Genomic DNA, 26,596 nt, shown 5'->3' on the forward strand with positions numbered 1-26,596 from the left:
ACCGGGTGGACGTCGATGTGTGGATACTTCGATCCGCACACGGGACATTTCTTGAACAGGCTCTGTTCCATGACGAATGTTGGTTGCGTTGACTGGGCCTGGAGCACCGAAGAGGCACGCGACTCTTCTGGATGTCCGACTCTGGAACTGAGCCGGAACAGAGCTGGGCACCGAACGCAAGACAATACCGACGGTATAGGAAAAGGCCTTTGGGCCTTACGAAAAGTCTATATCGATTCCGAACTGGAGATGTCGAATATACATCCGAACCCAATGGCGGAAAAAAACAATCTGGGGATGGAGTCGATGCCCATGCGCACTGTAGTCCAGGGGAGGAGCCACCTATCTCGTGATACTTCGAAGACTCTTCCAGGACAACAATGTGCAATCATCCGGACCCAACCCTAGGCGGCGATCTATGCTATAGATATGAATTCAGCAGCCCACATGCCTCGAACATAAGCATCCTGCAAGTCAATGCCCACCCATCCAGTCTCTTGGATCCAGGGCAGACAGAACTTGGACTGGTTGCGCATTTTAAACATGTCCTTCAGAAGGAAGAGGGAGAAGATATCGGATGGAACTGAGGCCTCCGTCCTTTTTCAGCACCAGAAAATAACAGGAGTAGCTAATAGTCTTGATCTCGATGTCAAAAATGTGCCAAAAAGCTGCACCATGGATTCATGTAATTTTTCAATCTACAGCTGTGTCGCCAACAGCCTCGGAAATTCATGTTGCGGCCCGACAAGGGTTGAAATCTGCACAGAAGTGGAAACACTTAAGGAGCGCAACCTGGAAGCATGATGAGGCCCTCATACCTTCTCAGGAGACTGAGTGTGTCAGGACGTTACTTACCCGAGGATTTGGGCCATGATGACGATCTGTTGCGGGAATGTCCTAGGGAGTAGGACCTGCCTTTGGATCACGACTGGTCACAAAATGCAGTCTTCCGGTCTTTTGCCACAAACCACTTCGCTTCCCAATCCTGGGTGGCCTTGGGGTGCATCAAGGTGCAGTCATTGCAGGCTCTGAAATTCTTGCCAGTTCTGTGGGTCTGTCACACACATCAATGACTGGACATTCCCGATAAGAGCTGAACCCTGTAGATTTGGGAGCTGACATTTTCCCTTGCACACTGTAGAACATTTAGTCAAAAAGACTGTCTTGAGAGACACTTGGGATAGCTCTGGATTCATGTCCGTTGACGCTGACCGAAAGGAACTGGTATATAGGGCCTTGTGTGTCACTTTCAAATCACAGCAATGTCAGTATGCCTCCGCCTGGCACCACCTATCAGCATGCAGGAGAACTGATTAAGATTTTCCAGATCCAGTTTGAAGCCTGGGGAATATTCACAAGGTGAGAAATCTGTGGTTAGAAGTCTCTATCAGAAATAGGATCTTGCATTCTATTACATCAGGCCCAGATCTTTAAACACAGTAAAATGTAATTAGCTCACCACCCACTTTCAGTTGATCTGGTGGTGATAGGTGTAGGAAGCTCTGTATATACAAAGTAAGATGTAGCATGCACAGAAGCCAGTGGCTCCCCCAGAGGCTTTACAAAGGCTAAAGGAGATAATACTAAACACTCTTTTGTGGTAGTGTGGTCGAGCAGTCAGGCTACTCAGAGGGCTATGTTAAGCATTTCTTGTACCCACTCAGGCAAGAAAGGATAACGCACACTCAATGACTTAATCCGAGACCAACTGTTTATAAAAACATTACTTTTTGTATGTTTTATACTTCGAACTAAAGATACTTAGTTGCAGTAAAATACGGTTTGCAATATCACAATTTTTAAGTATAAAAAATGTACACCATATATTTTTCAAACAGTTCAATGTTAACCGATGGAAGGAAAACAATCATGCAATTTCACAGGAAAGTACACAACTTACAAGTATAGTCTTCGGGTTTTAGGACCAACACTGGGCAAGTATCAGGCAAGTGCAGAGACTGCACCACCAGCTGCACCGGGGCGGCCTGGTGCAGAAGTCAAATTCGGTCACTGGGGCCCAATGTTCGTTGATTTAGACTGGTGGGGCTCGGTAAAGAGGTGCCGGTTGCAGGTAGCTGATATCGGAGTTGGGGGTCAACTCCAGGGGTTAGGACCGGCACTGGGAGGGAGGGGGGGGCATGAGGCAGCACCAAACATACACCCTCAGTGTCACAGAGGCGGCCGCTTGCAGAGTGCCAACACAGCGTTGGAAGCCCAATGCAAAGCAATGGAGACTGAAGATTTCAAACAAAGGCTGCAGGCTCGGGCCAACAGGCTGGATAAAGGAACCCAGTGGCTCTCGAGGCATGTTGGGGTGCTGAAGAATTTTGGGGCACAGTCGGTCGAGCTCCACAAAGCCAGCGTGCTGCGGATACAGGTGTGTCTATGGACGTCGGAGAATTCTTACCGAAGCCGGTCGCGTTTGGGGAACCCTTTGCGTTGAGGCGTCGTGGAGTCCTGGAGAGGTCACTCTGGGATGGACTCGAGCTCAGGACCGCTGGGGAATCTTCTTGGAACTGGTGGGCCACTTGGACTCGGGCCGGAGACGTCTGGTGCAGAGGTAGGTCCGGAGGTCTGGTTGTGTGATTCAGCAGGGTACTGGAGCTCCTATTGTTGGTTTCTTGGTGGACAGGGATGCGGTCTGCAGTTGTTCTTGGGAAGGCAGGCAGTCCTCCCAGGGTTTTCGAGGTCGCTGGGCCTGCATGACAAGTCACTTTTGGAGCAGGTTTCTTTGAGGGTTGCAGACAGGCCGGTAGGGCTGGGGCCAGGACAGGTGTAGTCTAGTCTTCATTGCTGCACGACTCATTGATCCTTCTCCCTCTCTAGGTCGCAAGGAATCTAAGGATTAAGGTTCAGGGGTGCCCCTAAATACTCAATTTAGGGGTGTTACAGGTGCTGGTAGGTAGTAACCAATGGACTACTTACCTTTAGGGTGACTACATCCTTTCCACTCCATTTGGGGAGGGGGGATACTTTAAATGCTATTGGTTGAAATCCTCTCAACCAATTTGAAGGATTTTCAAATGACGGGGCACAAGTCTCCTGCCTACTAATTTTCCCGCCGACCTTCCCGCCAAAAATGGTCTTGGTAAGGATGCGGGCATTTCCACTAGCTGGGGAGGCCCTGGCTAGCATAACAAAGGGCAGGAAGCCTTTAAGGCTCACCACCCTTGAATACTGTCCCTGCATGGGGGCATGTGTAAAGTACCTCCACCGAGAGCAGGCTTTGTTTCTGACCCACAAGAGCACAAGTCTCCCACCTCAGGGGGGTCAGAAACATGTCTGGATGGGGCAGGCTGGTTCAGACCAGTCAGCCACACACTAGTGGATTGGTAGGTTTTCAGAGGTATCTCTGAGGTGCCCTCTGAGTCCCTTTATTAATGAATCCAACACTAGCATCAGTATGGGCATATTAATTCGGTGAGCTGTAGAGCTCGTATTGACAAGCTCCCAGCCCATATGCTCGGTATGGCTTCATCATGCACTTATAATATCTAAGAATGGACTTAAACACTATATGGGCATATCTGCTTATGCAGTTATGCCCTCACAAGAGGAATATTGCACCCTGCCTTATGGGTGTAAGGCCTGCTGTAGGGATAACTTACCTATGCCTCTTTCAATGCTGGTTGGCCTAACAGCCAGGAATGTCTGCAAGGTCGACTCTTCACTTGTATCTGCACCAAAACAAACAGGATGCAGTGGCAGTGAGCATGTGTTTGGTGAGGGGCCTCGTAGGATGGCATAATACATGCTGCAGCTCTCAGAGGCCCTCTCTGGTCACAATGCCCTTGGTACCACTGGTAACCTTTTAGCAGGGACTAGGCCAGTGGGGTGTCAATTGTGGAAACAAAGGTAGAGTTTAGAGAAAGACAAGAAAAACACATTTCACTCAGAGACCTACCAAATTATTGTGGTCTCTGAGGGAAATGTGTTTTTCTTGTGTTTCTTCATTCCCCTCTTTTCCCTGAACTGCTTTAGTTTCAAGGGGATCCCATCAATCTTGCTATTAGAGTTTAGGGAAAGAACCCAGGTGTTAGGGCCCAGGTTAGCAGGAACCCTGTGCACATTCAGTCAAAGTTGCATCATAGTCAAGTAAAAAGAGTGATGGGGCACGGCAACAGAAACCCATTTTCCTACAATAGGGGATAAGTTGAGTCATGGGGATTCACGTGGACACCTCATTCCTCCTTGTTAGTTAGCATGGAATAGGAAGAACAAACAGGGGTCAACCCAGGGGTATGTGGTAATTCAAGTTGAATTGGCATCATACTGCCACTGTATGAGATGTACTTAAGGCTGTGAATAGGGTGACCACATGAAGCTACACAGAGTAGAATGATGATGTGACTGGAGAGTGACAACTAAGTAGGCTTGTTCTTAATATGGAGTTTCAACAAGGGCAGCCAGGAAAGTAGCCTAGGAGAAAAACAGCTTTACAAGCTGTTGGTGGTCATCCATGCACATGTTTCAAGATTCTATAAAGTGGGCTGCAACAGTTTAAAATTATTTTTGAATAGGGTGTTTCAGCATAGCACATCTAAGAGAAGCATCTTAGCACTACGATTTAAGGAGAAGTCATTGGCTGCCATCTCTAGCATATATGCTCAGTAAAGGCTTAAAGGCTGAGAAGAATACGTTACTACCTTGTAATCCTGGCTCTGCATCAGTAAGCACCTTCATTGAAATAAAAAATGGAGTAATTCACACCGGATACTTGACTGCCGTCATGCACACAAACTAGAAACCAACAACAATGAGGTGAAATAGGGCATATTTTTTAATGAAGATAACTTCTCTCTATCCCATATAAGGTAGACGTTTGTGCCTGAAAATAAGAACATATAAGGTAGCTCTGCAGCACAATGCCTTAACATGCACTAATGAGGAAAAACTAGGTCAAAGAGTTGGAACAAGAGATAGAAACAGCTTAATAGACAGAAGATACATGAAGAAGCTGAGCTGTAAACAAGTGCACTGCCACTGTAAGGACCCACTGGCTTCTATATGCCATTGTGTCTTGTATTGGCAGTTGTCTCCTCAGCTTCATTTTTTTGAAGAATATCAAGTGAATTTATACTGACTATTACAACACAGATCAGTAAATTATGACATAGGATTTTCACTGACCACCATAAATGCTGAACATTAGCAAACATATCCAAAAAGCCTGCAGCCTCTCATGCTTAAGTTGCAAAAAGAGAACATTGAGAAACTTTTCACTTTTTGTTCTTCAAAGCAACCTGCCTATTCCCAGTTTCCCATCTATTGCCTGGTGAAAGTATAAATAGACTTCTACGTCACAGCTTTACATATATCCCCCTAACAGCTGCATTTTTCATCGAGGCAGCAGTAGTTGCTTTCCTACGTGTAGAGTCTGATTTAAGTTTACTGAGCAATGACTTATTGGTAGGCTCGTAAAAAAACTCAATACATGGCATAATACATCTTAACTGAAGCTGTTTTGATGTGGCTAACTCTATATAAATGTAAATGTAAATGTATTTGACTTATATAGCGCACGAATCACCCGAAGGTCTCAAGGCGCTTGCTTAGGGAACCCGTCCTGGTATTCCCCTGTGAGATATCCCGGCAAGGTATCCACAAGGTGAAAGCCAGGCATCCCGCCGCGAGGGGCCGTAGTGGAGATTAAGCAAGCTATTGCCCAGAGTTGCAGAGTGAGACCCCGTGAGTCGAGTAGGCACCGGAGCGAGAATTGTCGAGTCCGTGGAATTTTTGAGCCCGAGACCCGCCGAGGTGGGGAATCGAACCCTGGTCCACGGCCGATCTCAGCTTCCGGGTCTGCCGCCTCTAACCACTGAGCCACGCTTCTCCACGCCTCTATATAAAGGGGATTAGAATTTGTGAGGGTTTTTGCCTTCTAAACCTCAAATCTCTAACATCTAAGGGATGTAAGACTCTTTGCTGGGGTGGAAGGATTTCGGACAAAAGGAAAAAGAAATAGCCAGGTAGATGTAAATTTCCTCAACTATTTTGGCCAAAAAAGAAGGATTGGACCACATCCCAAAATGGAAGACCTATACAGTTCTGTCACCAAAAATCATTGAAGTTCAGCCTGCAAGCTGTAGTAAAGGTCAAACAGAAAGTCCTTCCATGAGACCTGTTGCAATGAATACTCGAGTATGGTCACTAAAGGAAATGCAATTAGTTTAGATAACACCAAATGTAATACCCCTGGGATCATACAAGCAAATAAGACCCTCTGGGTCCATTTTCATTGCTGTTTTTTAAAGAGGACCTAGACCTCACTGACATCAAAAATCATTATGATATAACAGGATAAAATAGTATGAAATAACTTCCCTCTATATCATCTTGGCAACTTAGTTTCCTGCCCCCTTAGCAGTTGTTTGAAAAGCAAAGCGAGAGCCCCACTTCAAACAGGTAAATATTCTACAATGCTTACCTGGCCTTGCAATACCGCTAACACCCCAGATTAAGAAAAGTATTTTCTTTCTCTACACTTATCAGGAGGGGAACTATGTTCACTACCCAAACATGTTATGGAAATCCTTCATGGAATCTAAAGAAACGACAGACGACTAAGGAACAGAGTCCAGTCAGGGAAGGTCTATATACTTGGACCAACTAGTCAAGAGAGAATGAGCCTGGCCCTAATCCGTGGGGTGGCGAGTTTGTATGTTACAAAGATCTGCAGTCAGTAATATAGACTTCCAGAAAAGAAATATAAACCCCTAAGCACAGAACTATCAACCACCCTGCCAAACAATACAAACTCCAACAGAGACATTTTGCAACAAAATATAGGGAAACCTAAAACACAACAAACTGGAGAACCAGCCCACATTTGCTCCAATTTGTTGGGTTCATTAGAGAATGAATCTCAAAGAGGGTGCCCACAACAGTGTCATAAGGAGTTCCCCAAACACTCTAAAATCACAATACATAGAAAGTGACAAACAAGAGTGAGCACGACCTAGAGAAAAATACTAGGGATCTTGTGACTCCGCCCACTGCTGCATAGCTCGCTCATTATGGTTGGCAGAACACTAAATATATGTTACCACAAAGCAAAATCTCTCTACCCAACCACAGCGCGGTTGCCTTACTCATTAAGTGGCTGCATTGTAAAAATAAATAACTCAAACATCCCAACCTCACACAATGTGTCTTCAGTCATTTGGTTGACAGAAGGCCCAAGCAAGACAGGCAGGAATGTATTATTGTGCTAGTGCTAAATTGGGAACAGTGGGACCTCACACTGCTAGGTTTTTACAGAAGAACCTAGTACAGTATCAAATTCACTGTGGGCTTAGCTTCCACTTATTCTCTCTCCAATTGCTGCTTGGAAGGCCTTCTATCCCCCTGTCTCTCAAGACTAACCCCCTTCCAAGCTGCCCAGTAGTGTAGCAAGGGCCTATGCTGTGCAATGCAAGCAGAGCTTCAATCAAAATAAAAGTCTGAAGTTAAAAATTATTTATTAAAGAGAAAACAAATATATAAAATTGATCAGTCTGAACAGCAAAGCATTCTTCGTATTATTGTTAGTGTTTTTCTACAATTCGTTGTAGATATGTGCCCTTAAGGAGTGTAAAACATTTCAGCATTTCTTTCACAGGAATACCAATTTTAGACTTTAAAAGACAACAAAATGAAAAACTTACCTCTTTTTCTGTGAGAAGGGACATCCATATCTACATTCCGCCTGCCACCCTATCAAAAAATACAATTTTGTGAGAACGATCAATGAGCTCAGTTTTTTGTTCTTGTTTTTTAGTTTGCTGCAGCTAGCATAAAACATGTTTAATATCGCACACTACATACACACTAGCTCCATTCAGATCAGTAAATGTAACATCTGGGCTCCCCTTTGACAGTAATTGCGGCCTTATTGAACACGTTACTTACCTTTGTTACGGCTCTTTCGGGTGTATACCCTATCTAGGAGCAGATTCCTAACCCCTTTAGAATATCCCCAGGTGCCAGACCGCAGAAAGGTAAGTTATATTTTCTATGTCCAATCCTGACAATTACTATCTCTGCTATATCAGTCCTAAGGAAGACCCTTATAAATTATCTCTTGGCGTCGAAACGTCAATTATTATTTCTTAACCACTTTTTTATTAATGAAGGGTCTTTTTGATTAATATGCGTTAATTCGTTTAAGTCTATGGTTCCTCTATTCTAAATGATTGTCCAGTTGGTTAAGATTATCTTATGTTATGTGTTCTGCATATATCTTGCACTATTTTGTCACTTACCTTCACTTTCACAGCACCGTCGAATGTAGCACCTTATCATTGATTGGAATTGTAACTCGATGGATGTGATTTATCTAATCATTAAAAAATTAACTAGTTTCATACTCTTCATTGTGTTAGCAGAGTACACTGAATTGCACTGTCTACCTGCCCAAGTTCCTCTAAATTATTGCCTATGGAACAGTTGTTATATTTAGTGTCTGATGGTATGGCACATTAGGTGATACAATGGCAAGCTCAGAATCTGAAACAGGCATGGTCAGCAGACACCGACAATAGGTATATATCAAAATAGAACATTTAGTGGCGTTGGTCATTGGAGACAAGTCTTGGTTGAGTAGAATCAGATGTAAGTCATGATATGAATTTTGGTATGCAAACAGTAGGTGATGAAGTAGCATAACTGACATACAACTTTTTCAGACCGGCCGCTTCAGAGGATATGCAACAAGAGGAACCCTGGTGGGAGTAGTTTTCTCGGTCCACAAGCTGTTGAGATATGCAGCTTAAGACCATTTTTAAACATGTATTTAAATTAAGATCTTTCTATTTAAAGAACAGTTAGTTAAAGAAGGAAAATGTCACTTACCCTGTAAGTATCTGTTTGTGGCATGTACTGCTGTAGATTCACATGTTGTACATACTCATGTAATCTAGTGTTCAGCTCGGACATGCGTGATTTGCTTTTGTTTGAAGACATCTTTTCAAGTGACAAGGTGTGGGGACTCCACCTATTGTTGGTAATGCGCATGAGCATCGGCTCCATAGTCAGATTGTTTTTCCCGCAACGACGGCGAAGATGTAGATGGAGCATAGAGATACAGAATAGTTGACCATGCAAAGGAAAGACATGAGGATGAGAGTATCCGCAACAAATCCATGTGAATCTACAGCATTGCATGCCGCAAGCAGATGCTTACATAGTAAGTAACATTTTCCGATTGTGTCATGTGTAGATGTACATATATATGCTGTGCATGAACTGCAAAGCATTCCTCCTCAAGAGGTGGCTCTGCCGTTACAGAACATTGAAAAAGTGTTCGCAAGACAGCTTGGCCAACTGTAGCTTGTTACCTAGCCAGGACATCCACACAGTAATGTTTAGGAAAAGTGTGAGGAGTGGACCAAGTAGCTGCTTTACAGATATCAGCTATTAATATGCTCCCTAAAAATGTCATAGAAGCCCCTTTCTTTTACGTGGAATAGGGTCTTGGAGGGACAGGTAGGGATCTTTTAGTTTTGCATAGCAAGTTTGGATACACTTGACAAGCCAACGAGCAATACCTGCTTTGAAAGCCGCATGGCTTTTATGTGGTTTGGAGTAGGATACTAAGAGTTGTGTTATATGAAAAAGTTTTTTCCTATCCACATAATACATCAACGCTTGTTTGACATCCAGAGTATGAAAGGCGTGCTCCGCTACAGACTCTGGGCATCGAAAGAAAAGGAGCAGCCCAACTGTTTGTTTGAGATGAAAACTGGAACCCACTTTAGGGAGAAACTGAGAGTTAGTTTGAAGGATGGACATAGGAAAAAGGTTCATCTAAGGTAAGAGCTTTTACCTCACTAACTCGCCTGAGGGAAGTGATGGCTACAAGGAAGGCCATCATCCATGAAAAAAGCTGAAGCGGGCAAGAGTAAAGGGGCTCAAAAGGAGGGCCCATGAGCCTAGTTAGTACTATGCTCATATTCCAATACGAAGCAGGAGGCGTCTGGAGCGGGACAACCTGCTTAAGGCCTTCCATCAATGCCTTAATGACTGGTACTCTGATTAGTGAAGTGTTCTGCCAATTCAGTAGGTAGGCAGCTACAGCAGCCAAATGTAATCGAATGGAGGTGTAGGCAAGGCCTGACTGTTACAGGTAATGGCGCTAACAGACAATGTTTTGTACCAAGTGTTAGAGGATTGATATTGCACAAACACTTCCATTTCGACACTTAGAAGGCACTGGTATTAGGTCTACGTGCTTCACGGAGAATGGACATACGTTCCTGTGATAGGTTAAGGTAACTAAACTCCAAAGCCTCAGGAGCCATATCACAAGCTTGAGGTGCTGAGAATTGGGGTGTTGACGGGTACTGTGATTTTGCATTAGAAGGTCCGGCCTGTGGAGAAGCTTCTTGTGAGAAACTAGAGAGAATTCCAGCAGAGTATCAAGACTGGCTCACCCAGTTTGGAGCTATTAGGATGAGGATAAGAGATGTCGGTCTCAGCTAGGGAACTACTAATGGTAGGACAGGAAGAGATGGAGAAGCGTAGGCAAATATCCCTGACCAGTTCAACCATAGGGTGTTGCCCATGGGCCGCAGTAATAATCACCCGGCAGTGATGTTTGGTCATTTAGCGTTTTCAGCAGTGTTGAACTGGTCTATGTGAGGAAACCCCCACTGCCAGTATTACAAGAGTACGGTCTGGGGTTTGAGTTCCCACTCGTAGACTTGATGATGTGTCCTGCTGAGCAGGTCTGCCAAGTTGTTGACCTGACCAGAATATACTGAATAACCAACAAAGCTTTGTGATGTATTGACCACTTGCAGATGCCCTGGGCTATAACAGATGGCTGGAGCAAGGGCTTGCCAACTTGCTTCTGTATGTAAAACACGGCAGTAGTGTTGTCCGTGCAGTCTAAAAAGACCCAGGTGCGAATGAGTGTAAGGAATGCTCGAAGAGCATACTGAGTAGCCACCAATTCCATGTGGTTGATGTTGAGGGCTCTATTGTGGGGGTGTCCACAAGCCCTGAATTGTGTGATCTTGAAGACCTGAGACTATAGCTATCTATATTAATTTGCTCCGGGCGGACTTATGCAAAGTGGTTGAGAAAGTGACGACAGCAGAGGGCAAAATTGAAATGCTCACTGGAAAGGTGGTGGCCTAAAAGCAGCAAATGGCAAGAATGACAACGGTTACCAGGGACCTAAACGCTAGGGTGGAAGACACAGAGGGCAGCAGTTGCCATAGTAATAGTCTCCTGGGGCTGCCTGGAGTGCATGGAGGCACGTTTGCTGAAAGCTTCCTAGAACTGTGGGTGCAACAGCAGTTGAAGCCACAGGGCCTTTCCAACAACTTTGTGATTGGCCATGTGTTTGTGCCCCTCCTCGGGCCTTTACAGTCAAAATCTTGAACTACAGAGACAGGGACTGCAGTCTTTGGGCTGCTAGAGAGCAGGCCTAACTTTTATATGAAAATCACGATTGCATTTTATCCTCATTATACCAGAAAAGTGCAGGAGCGGATTAGTTGTTTGTGGAGGTGAAGCAGAAGCTGAGGAATATGAACCTGAAATATATGATGCTTTTACCCTTCCAACCTTAAGTTTCTGGCCAACAGGAAGGCACACTTTTTTGAACACCCTGAGGAGGTCTGGGACTGGATGGAAATCTGGGAAAAGGCCGCAGGTTAGAGCTTGGCACCTGAGGGCTGCCCTGGAGCAGGGAGCCTGTAGGGGCTTCTTCGAAAGAGACAGATCTAGGGCACTGGGCTAAGAGTGCAAAGAGTTATGAGACAGGAGGATGGCACTATGCAGGCGATGGGGCGGAGACCCTCGTAGATGACTGAGTCTGGTCTGCTCACGCCTCCTCTGGCTTTCCTTGTCCTAGACACTAAAACTACTTATGCTACTCTAATCCCAGACAGACACAGAAATTCCTGTAGAGTGATATAATATGTGTTTTATTAGTGTTTCTATGTGTCTCTTGAGCTGTGTGGGGGATGGGATGGGATGGGTTTGAAGGAGGGGATACTTGCTGGGAACTCAGCCTCTCTGCGACCTATAATCGGGATGAAGTGGCCCAGAGGTGGAGCCTCAATATGTGTATGTTTATTAGCTGCAGGGCCTTCGGGGGTGCGATGTGTTCAGGAGCCTGGCACACTACTGCGGGGTGTGAGGGGGTTATTGTGGCCCGGGAGCATGTGTAAAAGTGTGGCACAGATGAGATTACTGTTTGGAGAATTGCACCTACTGAATAATTGTGCGATGTTGAGCTACGTGGCACGAGGATTAGGCGGTGCCGGCAGGGGAGTGTGGGGTTTGGGATTACCTGTCCCTGTTGGATAGGTTGAGGTTCACATGCGGTCCTGGCACATGTAGTGAGGACTTGCATAGGAAGATGGCTACACTATGTTTGTCCAGGGGAGGGGGGGGAACTGTTTTATAGTTATGGAGCTATTTATTATAGCTATTCATTTTGTAGCATGATCAAATTGTCACAGGAAGCAATGCATGGAAGTATGCGATACATGGATGATGTGCATGTATGGGTGGTGCCCTTAAGTCATTGACCGGGAATGTCCGGAGATGGGGCACATACATTAAGCGGTACAGAGAGTTATCCTTCTTCAAGCGACACAAAGTGAATATTGCCTTTCACCAAGAAACACACCTTAATGATGCCATTCGCGCTCACGTATATGGAGGCGGACATAGAGGGTAGGTATGTTCTCCTACAGGGCCGGCACTCCACCTAAACGATGCAGATGGCGTGGTGGCGACAACGTGCGAGGCAGTTGTGGCAACCTTTCAGGAACATCTGGAGGGGGGGTACTGTAGTGGCATTCGCAGAACATCAGATAGTTAGCAGGCTTATGTGGCAGCTTTAAACGTTTACAGGGTGGGAGAGGATTAACTGAGGGAACATCAGGAGGACCTCAAGCTGGAAGAGCTGTGGGTCTTACTACGGGGGGTGGGAGGGCGGTTTCCCAGGGAATTCAGAGGTGCTGACCTAAAAGTTGCTCAGGTGTTTTTGGAGGCTGGCAAGTCAGGACAGCTCCAGACTAGTTTGAGGGACGGTATTATATGTATGAAGCCCAAACCGGGCAGTGACGGTTCTGACCCGGTGGCATACAGCCCTGTCACAATGATCAACACTGATGTTAAGATAGTAAGTTACTAGTCAATCGATAGCAAACCGCAATGATCGGGTTGGTTCATCTTGAAAAGTGCGGCTTTCCTCCCAGGCCGCAGCACAACCATGAGCCTATGGAGGTTGACGCACGCCTTACAAGAGGTGGGAGGTGCCTAGAAGTAAATGGTGTTGACCTCAATTGATTTTGAGAAGGCATTTAACATAGTGGACTGGGGGTATCTTCTGAGAGTCATGCAAGCCATAGGATTCGGTACTCGGTTCAGGGCCTGGATAATACTTATGTACTGATCGAGTCACAAGAGTCGGGATGGAGCAATATTACTCGGCGGGACAAAGAGAGAGACACTAGACAGGGTAGCCCCTTATCACCCTTTTTGTTTGTCTCGGTGGGTGAGTCGCTGGCCATTCAGGTCTGACAGGTAAAGCACGAATGGGGGATTGAACTTGGGCGGAGTAGACATGTGGTATTCCTTTATGCTGACGATGCCTTGTTCTATGTGTGCGCCCTTAGAGAGTTGCTGCCCATATTGTTGCTGCTTTTGTAGGACGTTGGTGGTGTGTCGTTCTCTGACTTAATAGAGCGAAGACATTATTATTCCCTTTGAAGGCGTTGGAGGGGTCACCTGTGGTTGCTACTCGAACTGGGGTTGAGATCGGAGCTAGATCTTTTCAGTATGTGGGAGAGATGGTGGTGCACACTAAGGAAAAGCAATTGAGATATAATGTTTAGAGGATGCTGGTATACTAGCATAGTTCAGTACGGTTCTGGAACATTTTGACGCTATCGCTTATTGGTAGGACGCAGTGTCAAAGATGGTGCTGTTGCCGTAATGTTTATATACCATCCTGCAGTCGATGTGCGCCTTGTAGGCCGGAGTTTTTCCGATGGTTGAATGCACTCCTCAACTTGCTCTGACGGGCTGGGAAGAGGAGTAGAGTGGGTCAGACAACAACGATGAAAGGGAAAAAAGATGGGGGGTTGTGTGTCCCAAATCTCGAATTTTATTATTATGCATCACACCTGCAGCACACAGCTCACTGGATGGATGAGGGGGGACAATTGGGAAAAAAGCTATGTAGGCCGGCTGATGGAGGATGATAAGCTTCCAGAGATGCAGATGGTGGGCTCAACATGCCCGACTGAGGCGTCTTACAAAGCGTGGCAGCCCGCTACTATTTGGCAAATGTGGTTACGGTGGTGATGAAGAGGGCACCTTTTCATAAGGAATTGTCGTTTTGGGAGCTGGCTCGGATCCATCAAGTAGAGGGGGTGATGTTGATTCATTTGTGGCATGACGGGGGTTTTGACCTGGGTGGGGATTTGAACCACGATGATACTTTCCTCTCTTTCGAGAATGCAAAGTCCGCACTTGGCCTAGGAACAGTCCAATTTATACAATACGCTTGGATGACTGAGATAGTTAAGCAGATATGGGTATCCTTCCCTGCTACGTCGCCGGACTCGGCTGTATTAGGTGCATTACTGCAGGTGGACTTGAGATGTCATCTTATCTCCCTTGAGTACAAAGCTCAGCAGGCGGACGGTGTTCACAAACAGCTGCAGGTGAGGCAGACCTGGGAAGCAGATCTAGATGCACCCATGCCAGAAGTAGAGTGGGCCAGAGTCTGTGAGCTACTGAAATCTGTGTCTAACAACACCCGCTTTAGACTGAAACACTACTATAATTTTTTACATAAATATGATTCAGGGTATTCTCCAGCTGGCCCATGTTGTGGATATGTGAGTGCAAATTGTATGCACTTGGCGAGGGGCAGCACGGCATAGGCGGCCTTCTGGTTTATTGTGGTGGGTAGATTGCAAAGGACCACTGCTCTGACCAGTGAGCTGATTGCACAGCACAGTTTGCTGGGGAAACTTGCCAGGCCCACGAGACTTAAGATGACATACTGTTTCTTGCAGTTGGCTCTAGTGTTGGCCTGGAGGTGGGTAGCCATTACCTGGGTGGGTGTTAGGGCTCCAGAAGGGACCAGTAGGTTTGTGACATTTCTGAATGGTCACAAGCGGAGGAACAACACCACCATCATGTGCAAACAAATGACAAATTACAGGCTGATATGGAGGTATGGAGAACAGATTTCTAGGGGGCACAGGAATTATATCTGGTGCTGACTCTCTTCAGAATGTTACATCTTTGTCAGACGTGGGGAGTCCGGCACACACTGAGTAACGTATGTTGGTGTTCTGATGGACCTTGTATACTGTTAACACCTGGTACTACCATTATGTAATGTTTTATGTTGGTGGTAATATGTTGATGGGCTACTACATGTTCTGTTATTGATATGTACGCAACATGTCAACTCAATTTCTTTTTATTTGGTTTATGTTGTAAACCATAAAAGCTTGTGTACAAAAATGCATAAAAACAATACATAAAAACACTGTAATCCTTAACAGACAAAAGCTCAGAATAATTACTCGTCATGTGAGCTCCGTATAGAACTGCAGCTCTTAAACATACAACATTTGCAAGAACAAACTCATTTGCTAACATCTGTAAATGCAAAAGAGAATGGCAAACTTGTTAAAGGTCTAGCCGTTTAAGTAGCAGAAGAATAAAAGATCTCAGTATAAACTGCAATATGCTCTGCGGGGACTTTCTTTCTCAACCGCAGAGAATTGAAGTCATAACAACCTCGTAGGGTGGCTAAAGACTGGAGTAAAAGGTTAAATCTGAATCTTACAAGCAAATATCTGTTGCTATTATGTTTCACAAAAGTTAAATAAGGTTCCATATTTTATGTAACGGTTATCAGGACATATTTCCTAATAGTAGGTTTCAGTAACTCGACCTCCTCCCTGAGCCACGTCTACCTTTCTAATAAACAATCCTTTACCCAATTATAATCCCCTGTTCAAATACCCACTGGGTTAGAGAATACTTTCCTCTCTAGAGTTTGAAGACCAAGTCCCTTATTTAAAAAAGCCAAAGTATTTTTAGGGTGGCATCAAGTTACATGCAATCCCTCATGATCAAATGATTAAGACCCAACTCTTCCTTGGACTAGGTCCTGATCCAACTCAGAAATGGGTGGAGGGCTTGATCATTTAGAAACTCGACAACTGGGGGGGGTAAGGGGGAGGTGGTTTCGTTGCAAGTGTCCTCTTCTGTGTTCTGCCTATGTCAATTGATTCATTCTTTGTTTGGTTTGCTGATATATAGGTCTCCTTAAGGTTTTGGCTGCACATTTGTCATGATTACCCTGCAGACGTGCATTCGCTAATGTTTTACCCTACGGGTCTATTGGCCGGGGCGGACTACAGTACTTGGGTATTGGCGGCTGAGGAAGTTGGGTTGCTCATGTTTCCGAAGTTATCAATGGTAGCTGGTCCAGGCGACTGTTTAAGGAACGTGCTCTATATCGGATTTATATGCCCTGTATATTCAATAACTTATGTTTTGCCTTGAGGGAGCGCATTGGCCGGGCAGAGAATGAGTATTGTATAAGGTGGTCTTAGGGAGTGGGGTTGCTCACGTTCCCAAAGTTACTCAAGGGTGGGCGACAGGCACTCTGCATATAGGGGTGGCGGGCGGTTTTAGTCCCGTCGTGCAGGTAGGCAGGGTGGGGAATCCAGTTTAATTTGTTGGGGGGGTGGGGGGGTTGGTTTCTTGCATCGGTGCATTGCGATTCTTGGAATGTGGGTAACATGCTTGGTCCCAATGTTTTTTGTGCCAGCGACGTCTCTCGAAGCGATTTCTGGCAAATTGGTGGAATTGGTTTTGTTGTGAGGGGGGACTCAGGAGACACCCCAAGGGAAGGCCCATCCGATGATGTAATTTTACCGATGAAACGCTCTTATGGCGCCTGGTCAGGGACTTCGAATGTTCACTTGGAACGTAAATGGACTGAGGGGCAAAATCAAAAGGGGTATTGTCCCTACAATATGTTAAACAACATGCATTTGACACTGTAATGCTACAAGAGACACATCTAATAGGGAACTCATGCATGGCCCTCAGCAGGAAGGAATACCGAATGATAGTACATTCTAGATTTACCACGGGTTCTAGGAGGGTGGGGGTCCTCCTTTGCAAAGGCTGCCCCTATATGGTTCACACCACCTGGACAGACGCTCAGGACAGATACTCTGCAGTCACTGGCACATGGGAAGGCCGTGTCATTAAGGTAGTCTCCGTGTATGCCCCACCCGGACTATAGCGACTGACATTGCATCGATGTGGGGGCATTGCTATTAGACCTGCCCATGGGAGCATTAATATTGGAGGGCGACTTTAACTTGACCATGGGTGGCTCACGTGACCGACTTCCACCCCGAGCAGACCCGACACAAGGCTCGCAACTTCAGGAATTCACCAGCGCCCTGGGGGTGGTTGATATATGGAGGTGGCTGCACCCTCACCGCACGCAATACACGTTTCAGTCTGGGGCGCATGGTAGTCAGTCTCGAATTGATTATTTGTTCACCCACACCCAAGATATAGACGCCTTCACTGACTCCCAATGTCTGGCACGAGGGATATCCGATCATTCCCCTATTTTGACAATCTTTGGTGCACAATGCACCAGAGGTCCCGGCCCAATCATGATACAACAGTGGGCACTAAAAATACCCCACATTAAGGAAAGCCTACGGCAAGATACTATTATTTTGCTGAAAATGTGGGATCGTCACTTCGGCTGTGACACTTTGGGGAGCATTCGGTGCGGTAATTAAGGGCAGGGCACTGTCACTAAGGGTGGGACATAGGACCGAAGATCCAGGAGGGTGGTCGAACTGTAGAGGGACATCTCGAACATGAGGAGGCCATTTCTCAGGCCCCCAATCCCTTAAAATGAAAAGACAGGATTACAGACAACTCCTTTTGGAGGAGGCCACAATGTGCTCCCTATCTACCCGTCATCGGATCTATGAACAAGGCGAGCGCACTGGCAAACCCCTGGCATGGCTGGAACGCAAGGAGCAGGCAACGTGATGGGTACGAGCAATCAAGGGCCCGGACGGTGCACTCTTAACTGACCACCAAGGGATAGCGTCTCATTTTGAGGAGGTGTATAGGGTCCCAGAGACCTCTCAAGCCTCAATGTTGGCAGATCTCCTTGCCACCATAAATGTGGTGTGCATCTCCCCACACGATCGAGATGCCCTGAAAGAGGACATCTCTGAGGCAGAGGTCCAAAGAGCTATACAAGATGTTCGTTCCGGCAAAGCAATGGGTCCCAACGGCCTCCCTATTGCGCTTTTTAAACCGATGGCGACAAAACTAGCACCCTACCTGTTGAGCCTGTATAAGGAATGCTATGAGTCGGGACTCCTCCAGGCTGAGATTCACACTGCCGCTATTGTTGTCATCCACAAGCCCAACAAGCCGGCGGAAGACTGCAAATTGTATCGCCCTATCTACCTAATCACAATGGATGCAAAGATTCTCGCCAAGCTACTGGCCAATCGACTCTTTCCCTACATCACTGAAATAATTCATCCAGTCCAGTCTGGCTTCATGCCAGGCAGAAATATGGCTAGAAATCTACGACAGGTGCATGGGGCATTGGGAAGACTTAGTACCATCGAGGAGGAAGCAATCCTACTGTCACTAGACACCACCATGGCCTTTGATACCATCGAATGGGATTATCTTTTCGCCGCATTGGCTCGCATGGGGTTTGGACCTAAGCTGATTAGATGGATCAGACTACTGTACACGCATCCCACTGCACATGTCACCGTAAACAACCATCGTTCTGCCTCTTTCCCTCTTCAGCGAGGCATATGGCAGGGTTGCCCATTGTCTCGCTCCTCTTCGCCATGGTGTTGGAGCCACTCGCCGTTTGGATCAGGGGAGATCCGGGTACGCGGGGAATTAAATGGACAAATGACCATGAGGACCGAATATCACTATGTGAATGACATATTGCTTTATCTGGCTTCACCGGCACTCTCGCTGCGAAGGGTATTACACATCTTTCACATATTGCACTCGGGGTATCGGATAAATTGGTCCAAATCCCAGATGTATGTACTTTGGGGCAAGCCGCCATCAAGTCCGAGGGGCTACGACAAATTCGGTTGCACTTCAAGGTTTTCGATACCTGGGCGTTTTCGTCACTTCCGATGTTAATCTATTCTTTGAGCGGAATCTGCTGGTGCCCCTCCAGCGCCTAAAGTCAGACGTTCGACACTGGCGATCGCTGCCCCTCCCTCTCTTGCTTGCCCTGCCGCACTTCCTCTACGCACTGCAAAATGCTCCCAACCCTGTCCCGGACTCATATTTCGCTCAAATTGAAGGCGTAGTGCGGGGGTTGCTGGGGGAGGACCCACCACCAGGAATTGCCATGAACAAACTTACCATGGGATGGTACAACGGGGGCATATCGCTGCCAGACATACGACTCTACTATCAGGCTTCACAACTGACGGTCATCAACAGATGGGCGTTTTGTTCACATGACGATCCCATTTTCCACACTGACCATTGGCTTATGGGGCGGGGAGGTTATATAGGGCGCTATATACCAATCATCGCAAACTTCACCTGACTGGCCCCCTCGGCTCGTACAATTAAAGAGTGGCATGGAGTCACGAGAAAGCTGGGGTGGCACAACCGTCTAACTAAAGCAACTCCCCTCTGACATACTGGGTCGACTCAGTATCTGCCCGGGCTTTGACAAATGGGACACAATCGGGTGGGTGAAGGGGAAGTTGGCCATATTTGCTGACCTCCAGGCTAAGTACCAACTTGCACCCTCTGAGACTTTTCGGTATCACCAAATTATCCACGCCATTTCCACTGCCCCTTCCCGACTCCTCCCCGCTAGAGGACTGACTACTATTGGATCCAATGGACTGCAAAGCCATCTCCATATCCTATAAGAAACTAGTGAATAATGGGGCTGACATGATGCAGAAGTTATGGTTGCATTGGGAGACTGACCTGTGGGATATATACGACGAGTAATGGAGAGATGCACTGGCCCTCCCAGAGAGGTAGCGATCCCTATGCAACTCAGACTCGTCCAACTCAAAATTCTTCAACGGGTCTATTTTGACGCCAAACTACTATTTGGGTTGGGTAGGAGACCTGATCCACTCTGCCTCCGAAGATGTGACCAAATCGGTACCTTCATACATATACTCTGGGACTGCCCATATATACAACACTATTGGGGAGAAGTTACCCACCAACTTGCAAGGACATGTGACAAACCCCTGAAACCTTCTCCCAAACTCTGCCTCCTCAATATCTGGGAGGCTACTGACCTCTCACAGGCAGGGCAGACGTGGGCCTCAATGGGTTGGACTATCGCCAAGCGCAACATCGCTCAAAAATGGGGGGTGGCCATGACTCCACAATTAAGTGACTGGGCGAAGGACATGGATAGCGCAATGATAGCAGAAAAAACAGTGTTCAAGGGACGGGTATGCCCTAAAAAATGGGACCATAAATGGGGAAAGGGGAACAAATATAGGGGGGACATCTGCATTTCCCCTACAGAGGAATTGAGAAGGGAGAGACGAATACTGATGGCCCAGTTAGCAGATGCTATTGGAGCTTACCCACTGGACAGCTAGAAATAATGTGTCAGTCTGAATATGCCAGTTGATTGTTTCATCGTATTTTTGACTCTGGTTCAATCATGTAACTTATAGCGGGGTGGCATCTTCCGGAGCTCTTTGGCAGCCAAAATGCCCCAAATGTCAATCCCATACTTTGAGGCACACTTTGCCAGATAGATCTTAACAAGGGTCTTAAGTGGTCTACTTCCCACCTCCTGGATGCAAAACTAAAAACAGCGAAAATGGACTTCCTCACCTCCTGCTGCTTGGCCAAGACCTACAGTTTCCAACACATTTTGGAGTCAAATAACATCCCCAAGTAAGAGAAACTCCTAACCTTTGCCAATGTCAGACAATTCAAGGTAAAGGTCTTAGTTCAGGTTGGCTGGGGCCCCACCACCATAATATATGATTTGGTGAGGTTAACAGACAGATCTAACTCCCTCATGAAAGATTTAAAGTAGTTCATGGGACGTTACAAGCTGTTAGCCATCGTTGCCAGCAACAAAATGTTGCCCGCGTATAAGAGTACAGGAAGGGGACGCAAACCAATAAATGAACAATCTGTGTTGGCAGCAATTAGCGGCTGTTCAATAAAGGCTATGTGGACTGTTTCGGAACGAGTAATAGTATATTTATTGATTACAATATAGAGAGTCATACATTACATTACTCAATGGTGGATTTGCCCAACTGAAAACCATATTGAGATTCTGAAATAATAATATTTCATCTGTCCAAACTTTAAGTCTGTCTAGCAGCACCCACCCCCGGACCTCAACAACTGAATCTATAAGCGATATTGGCCTATAGAACAGCAAATTATCTTTATTACCCTTTTTGAAGATGGCCACCATAATGGAAGATGACCAGGAAAGAGGAGCACCATCCCTTCCAGTAGTGTTTAAGATCAAGATCAGCATCTGATTATATTGCTAACAAAAGTCAGGCGGAAAGCCATCGGGCCGGGGCCTTTTGCCTTGTGAGACCCTTGATGCCCCGAATTGTTCCTTTCAAGGTAAAAACCAGATTTAAACTCCACAACTCCCTGCTCTGATATAACTGAACAACCTGTGCGGTCGTACATACTCTCAAAGTGGATAACCCAGTCATGCGCTGTAATATGACACATAGTAGGGGTGTTCTCCTGTGCGAATAAGGGCTCATTGATGATGCGCCAAAAGACCAAGCCATTTCTCACTGTGCATGCTTGGGTCAGGACCTCCCAAGCTCTATCCTTCAATGTCCCGTTCCTTCTCTTTAACTCTTTTTAACGTTACCACTTGTGTGTTATCTCTGGGAGTTGTTTTAAGAGCACCTTTAAAATGACGCAGGACCTAGAACATCTAGGGCCAACCTTTTTAAAGCAGTGGGAAGGGATTTTGTGGTGGGCAAATAGAAGATCTCAGCAACCTTTCCCCAATATGACTGAAGGCTAATAAAAGCATGTGGTCAAGGGAACTAGGATCAAGGCAGATTGTAATTTCATCAGCACAGCTATGAAATAGAGCGTGAACAAAGTGATTAGGTTCTACCATGGCCCATCTTAAACTCATGCAACATGTCATTGCCTATGCTAATTTGTTGTTTGTTATTGATCAAATGATAAATGAAGGTTTAAAAAAATGAAAAAAATACTAACTCTGCATTTTGTGGTAGGAAATGTAATTCTGTTAAGAGATTTGTCTCTTGAATCCACCACGGAAGAGCCATTTTCAACTTTGGAGTGATTTGAATTATTTTCTCGAAAGAGCCTTGAGTTTTTATGCATTGTTTGTCTAGCTCTTCCTGTAGAGGTCTCATTTGGAGAAGGCAAAATGGGACTAAAGGAATGCAAGAGGACATCATCACTAAAAGGGACATCAATCAGCAAACTGAAACAGACTTTCTTTTCAGTAACTCCTGTGCTAGAAGTCTGAAGTTGGTTTTCCTTTGAACTGTTAGATATGCCTTTTCCTTCATGGTGTCTGGAAATGCACCCAAGAAAATTGTAAACTTTAATGATTGAAGTGGCGACTTCTGCAGACTGAGAGTAAAACCTAGTTTGCTGAATAGATTGAGACAGCCGCTGGTTCCTTTTGCTGCCGCTTGATGAGAAGGCATCTTTATCGAGCAGTAATCGAGATACGGGAATACCGGATGGCCTTTTTGTATTAATGAGGGACAATTTGTGAAAAGCATTGGCGTAGCCAATAGGTCTCGCCTGGGAGACCTTGTAAGTTGGAAAAAAAAACGAAGTATAAGACTTCACGTTTACATTTACTTCGTATTTGGGATGCAGTAAATGTAAACGTGAGGTCTTACACTTCAGTTTTTTTTTTTTTTACTTACAAGTTCCCAAAGGCGAGACCTATTGGCTATGCCAATGCTTGTCTTTTTTTATAGAAGACAGGGTAAGGGGAGCAGAGGAGGGCAGGCTTTAATACCAGAGAGCACTGCGTGCACCACTGACAGCTACATGAAATATGATGAGAGCAGTCAGTGGGTTGCCATCTTAAGAGAGGCATGAACAATCAAAGCGTGGGTACTCGCACAGCTAAAAGTAAATCGGGTAATGTCTTTTGAACACTGAGTGTGCAACAGAGGAAACACTGTCTGCTCTAACAGTGTGAAAACCAAGGTACTAATGCAAGGCTCACTCTATGGAGTGAGCACCTCCGTGCACTACTTAATTTGAATGAATGCAATATAGTACCGTCATCTTGTGTAAGGCAGAAGCAGACTAGCATTCGAAAAAATACATATTAGGAGATGTTGTTTGTTCCTAAGCCGCGGGTGCTATTTAAGTCAACGCACAGCTAAAGTAACGGCAATTAACAAGATCAATAAAGCCAACCAAATGTAAACAATGGGGAGGACCACAGCCCGTTGTATGTTCTGGCACTATCCACAATAAGTAGCTTGTTCCATTACCCACCAAAGACATCTGGGAAGCAACCCATAGTTACTTTATTCTGACAAGTGCCCTGTGGTGTCTCCTGGGGGGACAGCTGGATCTCAGCTGCCTCGAGAAGACCACCAAAGGCTGGCATGCATAAACCTTCCAAGCCTGGAACATTCTGGCTTGGCTTAAAGATGAATCTGTCGACAAAAAATAAAGGAATTAGTCAGGATGTATGTATTCGTTCCCAACCCGTGTGCCTCATTCAAAAGCCAAATATAATATAGCCTTACAAACGCTTGGTAAAATGCTCCCTATACAAACGTAATAACAATACAACTCAAATGCGACTGCTGCTGTTTCTGTCCCAAAACATCCCACGTGGGTGTGGTTAGCAAATTAGTGGCACTGGGATGAATCTGGTGGGATACCCGCCATGGATCCACAACGAGCAGAATAACACAGAGAAAACCACCGGCAGTAACTCTTTGACTCTGTGGTTGGACCTAAAACTGCGCGTACAGGGCACACTAACAGCTCCTGTTCGCTTAGTAACGCCTCTTTTGCATGCCAAGCCTCGGTTTGAAATGATTCACAGAGTCGAAACAACGTTTAAACTGTATGCACCAGTAAAATGCTATTGTTGACCGGCAGGGTGTGGCTAAAAAAAGACACTGCCTGGTTAGGCGAAGCTCACAAAACGGCAGTCTAAGAAAAGACATCAGAAATCCATTTGAACCGAAGGGGAAATATTGCTACTCTTTTTTTTAAAGAGCTAAATACACAAAGGAGGCGGGGCAGAGTGACGAAGTTTGTTTGACATAGGAGATAGCCTAATAAAGCAAGCAAATTTTGAGCTATGTATGTTTCACCATTTAAACACTGCAAAATGTCCACGTTCAGTTATAGAAAGGTAGAGGTATAGTGCAGTTAGGGAAAAAACGACCCACAGATATGGTTTCTATTGCAAATTGTGTTAAGGAGTAAACATGAAGCAAACGTTACTCGTAGAATATTGTATGTTTATATTGTGTTTGCATGACGTTAAAATGCATGGCGCGATGCCACAAAAAATAAAACGCAACGTTGTTACATGTTTGCAAAGTACCGCCTTTCCTTGCTGACTGCCAGGGTTTGCTCGAGAGTGCACAGCGCATCTCTCTTGTTCCCGACGTTATCGAGTGAGCAGTTGCGTGCCCTGGATTTGAAATGGTTTTGGACTGGCGACTGTGATTTAAACGGAACTGAAGACAGGTGAAATAGTGGCAGTGCACCAGGTACGTGAGGCCGGGGCAACGGGAAAAGACACAGGAGGGAGAGGCCGGCTGGTGTCCCTGTTAAAATTCTCAAAGCGGCTTACTTAGCATTTAGCTACCGCCTACCTCTAATTTTTCAAAGTACTTTTCATTGGGGTGTAATAGGGCGAGCAGTAAATGTATTTATGCAAGTTAATATAACATGGACTTACATAGATGTGTAAGCGCGCTTTTCAATAGAACTAGAACTTTACAAAAACAAGCACGGCCGCGAAAGGAATGCGAGGTACACAGTTGGCACCCGGACGCACTGCTGCTCGCTCCCGAGCTCCCTAGGCTAGGGGAGAGAGAATGCATTACATGCACCCGCCTTTGGCCAATTGCGTGCGGTCTTTCTTAGAAAGACGCACGCAAAGGCCAATAGCATGTGCACAAAAAAAAGCACGAGCATGTGCTCAGAGTTAAAAATCCTCACTAGAAGCCTCGCAGAGCAGCGCATGCGCGCTGGCTCAGGCGAGACCTAAAAATGTGCGAGTCGATTTGAGCCCAAAATATAGAACTTTGAACCGATAGTGAGTGCCGGCCACCTCGAATCTTAGGAATTTGCGGTGCTTTGAGTAAATTGGGATATGAAAGTAGGCATCCAGGAGGGCTAATGTTATAATTTAGTCTCCGTGGTTGAGAAGTTGGAGAATGTCTTGAAAAGTAACCATACAAAATGACTGTATTCTTAGATATTTGTTTAGCTTTCGCAGATCCAAGATGGTTCTCCATTCGCTTGTCTTTTTCCTGATTAAGTATACGTGGGAATAGAAATCCACTCCATTCTGGTTATGGGGAACGTTTTCTATGGCTCTCATTGCTGTGCATGGTTAGTATTTGTAATTGGACGAGATATATTGATGATGTGGGGATGATTTCTGTGGAGGTGCATAAAGTAGTTTTTGATTGAATTCCAAAGTATGATCGCAGGTGATTAGGTCCAAAAACCATTGGTCTCTTATTGTTCTCCATTAGTTTAAATAATTTCAGATTCGACCCACCGAGTGGCACTGGGAAATGAGTATACTTAACAGCCACTTTTAGACTATCACTGCCTTCGTCCAGTGTCCCTTTCTTGGCAACCCGGTTTCCTGTTCAGTGTTTGCTTGGCATAGGCTGCTGGTGGTGGTTACCTATATTGCTGCTGAGGATACTGTGGTCGGTTTATATCAAGAGGGTTGATATTATTCTCTGTACGAAAGCAGCCCTTGGCCCCTTGCACAACCAAAGGGCATTTGCCTAATCTGCAAATTCCCCAGCGACCAGGAAAATGCCTGTACCTGCTTTGACTGTCTATAGGGCATTGCCAACATATTTGCCAAATAATGTCTCTCCTTTATGTGGTATGTGCAAGATCTTACTTTGGAATTCAGTCTGAAAGAAGTAGCCTTCAACCACCCATATCCGAAGAACAACCGAACCTCCCAAATGATGGAAACCAGCAGAAGCGATGTCCACGCATAATCAATCATCTCTGATGAAGCTCTTTCACATTCCTGCCGGATCTTTTATGCCTCAGTTTTTGCATCCTCTGGTAGGCTATTGATGTACAGAGCGAATTCGGACCACATCTGCCTGTCATAGTGATTGAGGACCACTAAGGAATTGGCTGCACTGAACGTAATTACTGACATAGTAGAAACACGCTTGCCGATATTGTCCAAACACCTATCCTCTCCCCTTTATGAGGCTTAGTGCTTGATTCTGTAGAATCCTCTCAGTGTTCCCCAGAAACTGGGTTGTCCTTGGGTATAAGCTTTTGAAGCCATAGC

At 45.7% G+C, this 26,596-nt stretch overlaps 1 protein-coding gene across 6 annotated transcripts in view; it reads right to left on the minus strand.

Moving 5' to 3' along the window:
- HERC1 (HECT and RLD domain containing E3 ubiquitin protein ligase family member 1) overlaps positions 1-26,596 on the minus strand; it is a 2,088,313-nt gene that overhangs the window by 1,713,135 nt on the left and 348,582 nt on the right. For all 6 annotated transcript variants that reach the window (XM_078685198.1, XM_078685199.1, XM_078685195.1 and 3 more), the window contains exon 25: positions 7,647-7,695. In XM_078685198.1, coding sequence (XP_078541324.1) covers positions 7,647-7,695 — 49 coding nt within the window. The remainder of the gene's footprint in view (positions 1-7,646; positions 7,696-26,596) is intronic.

Source organism: Lissotriton helveticus, chromosome 3_2, assembly GCF_964261635.1.
Source record: "Lissotriton helveticus chromosome 3_2, aLisHel1.1, whole genome shotgun sequence".
Taxonomy (NCBI): Eukaryota; Metazoa; Chordata; class Amphibia; order Caudata; family Salamandridae; genus Lissotriton; species Lissotriton helveticus.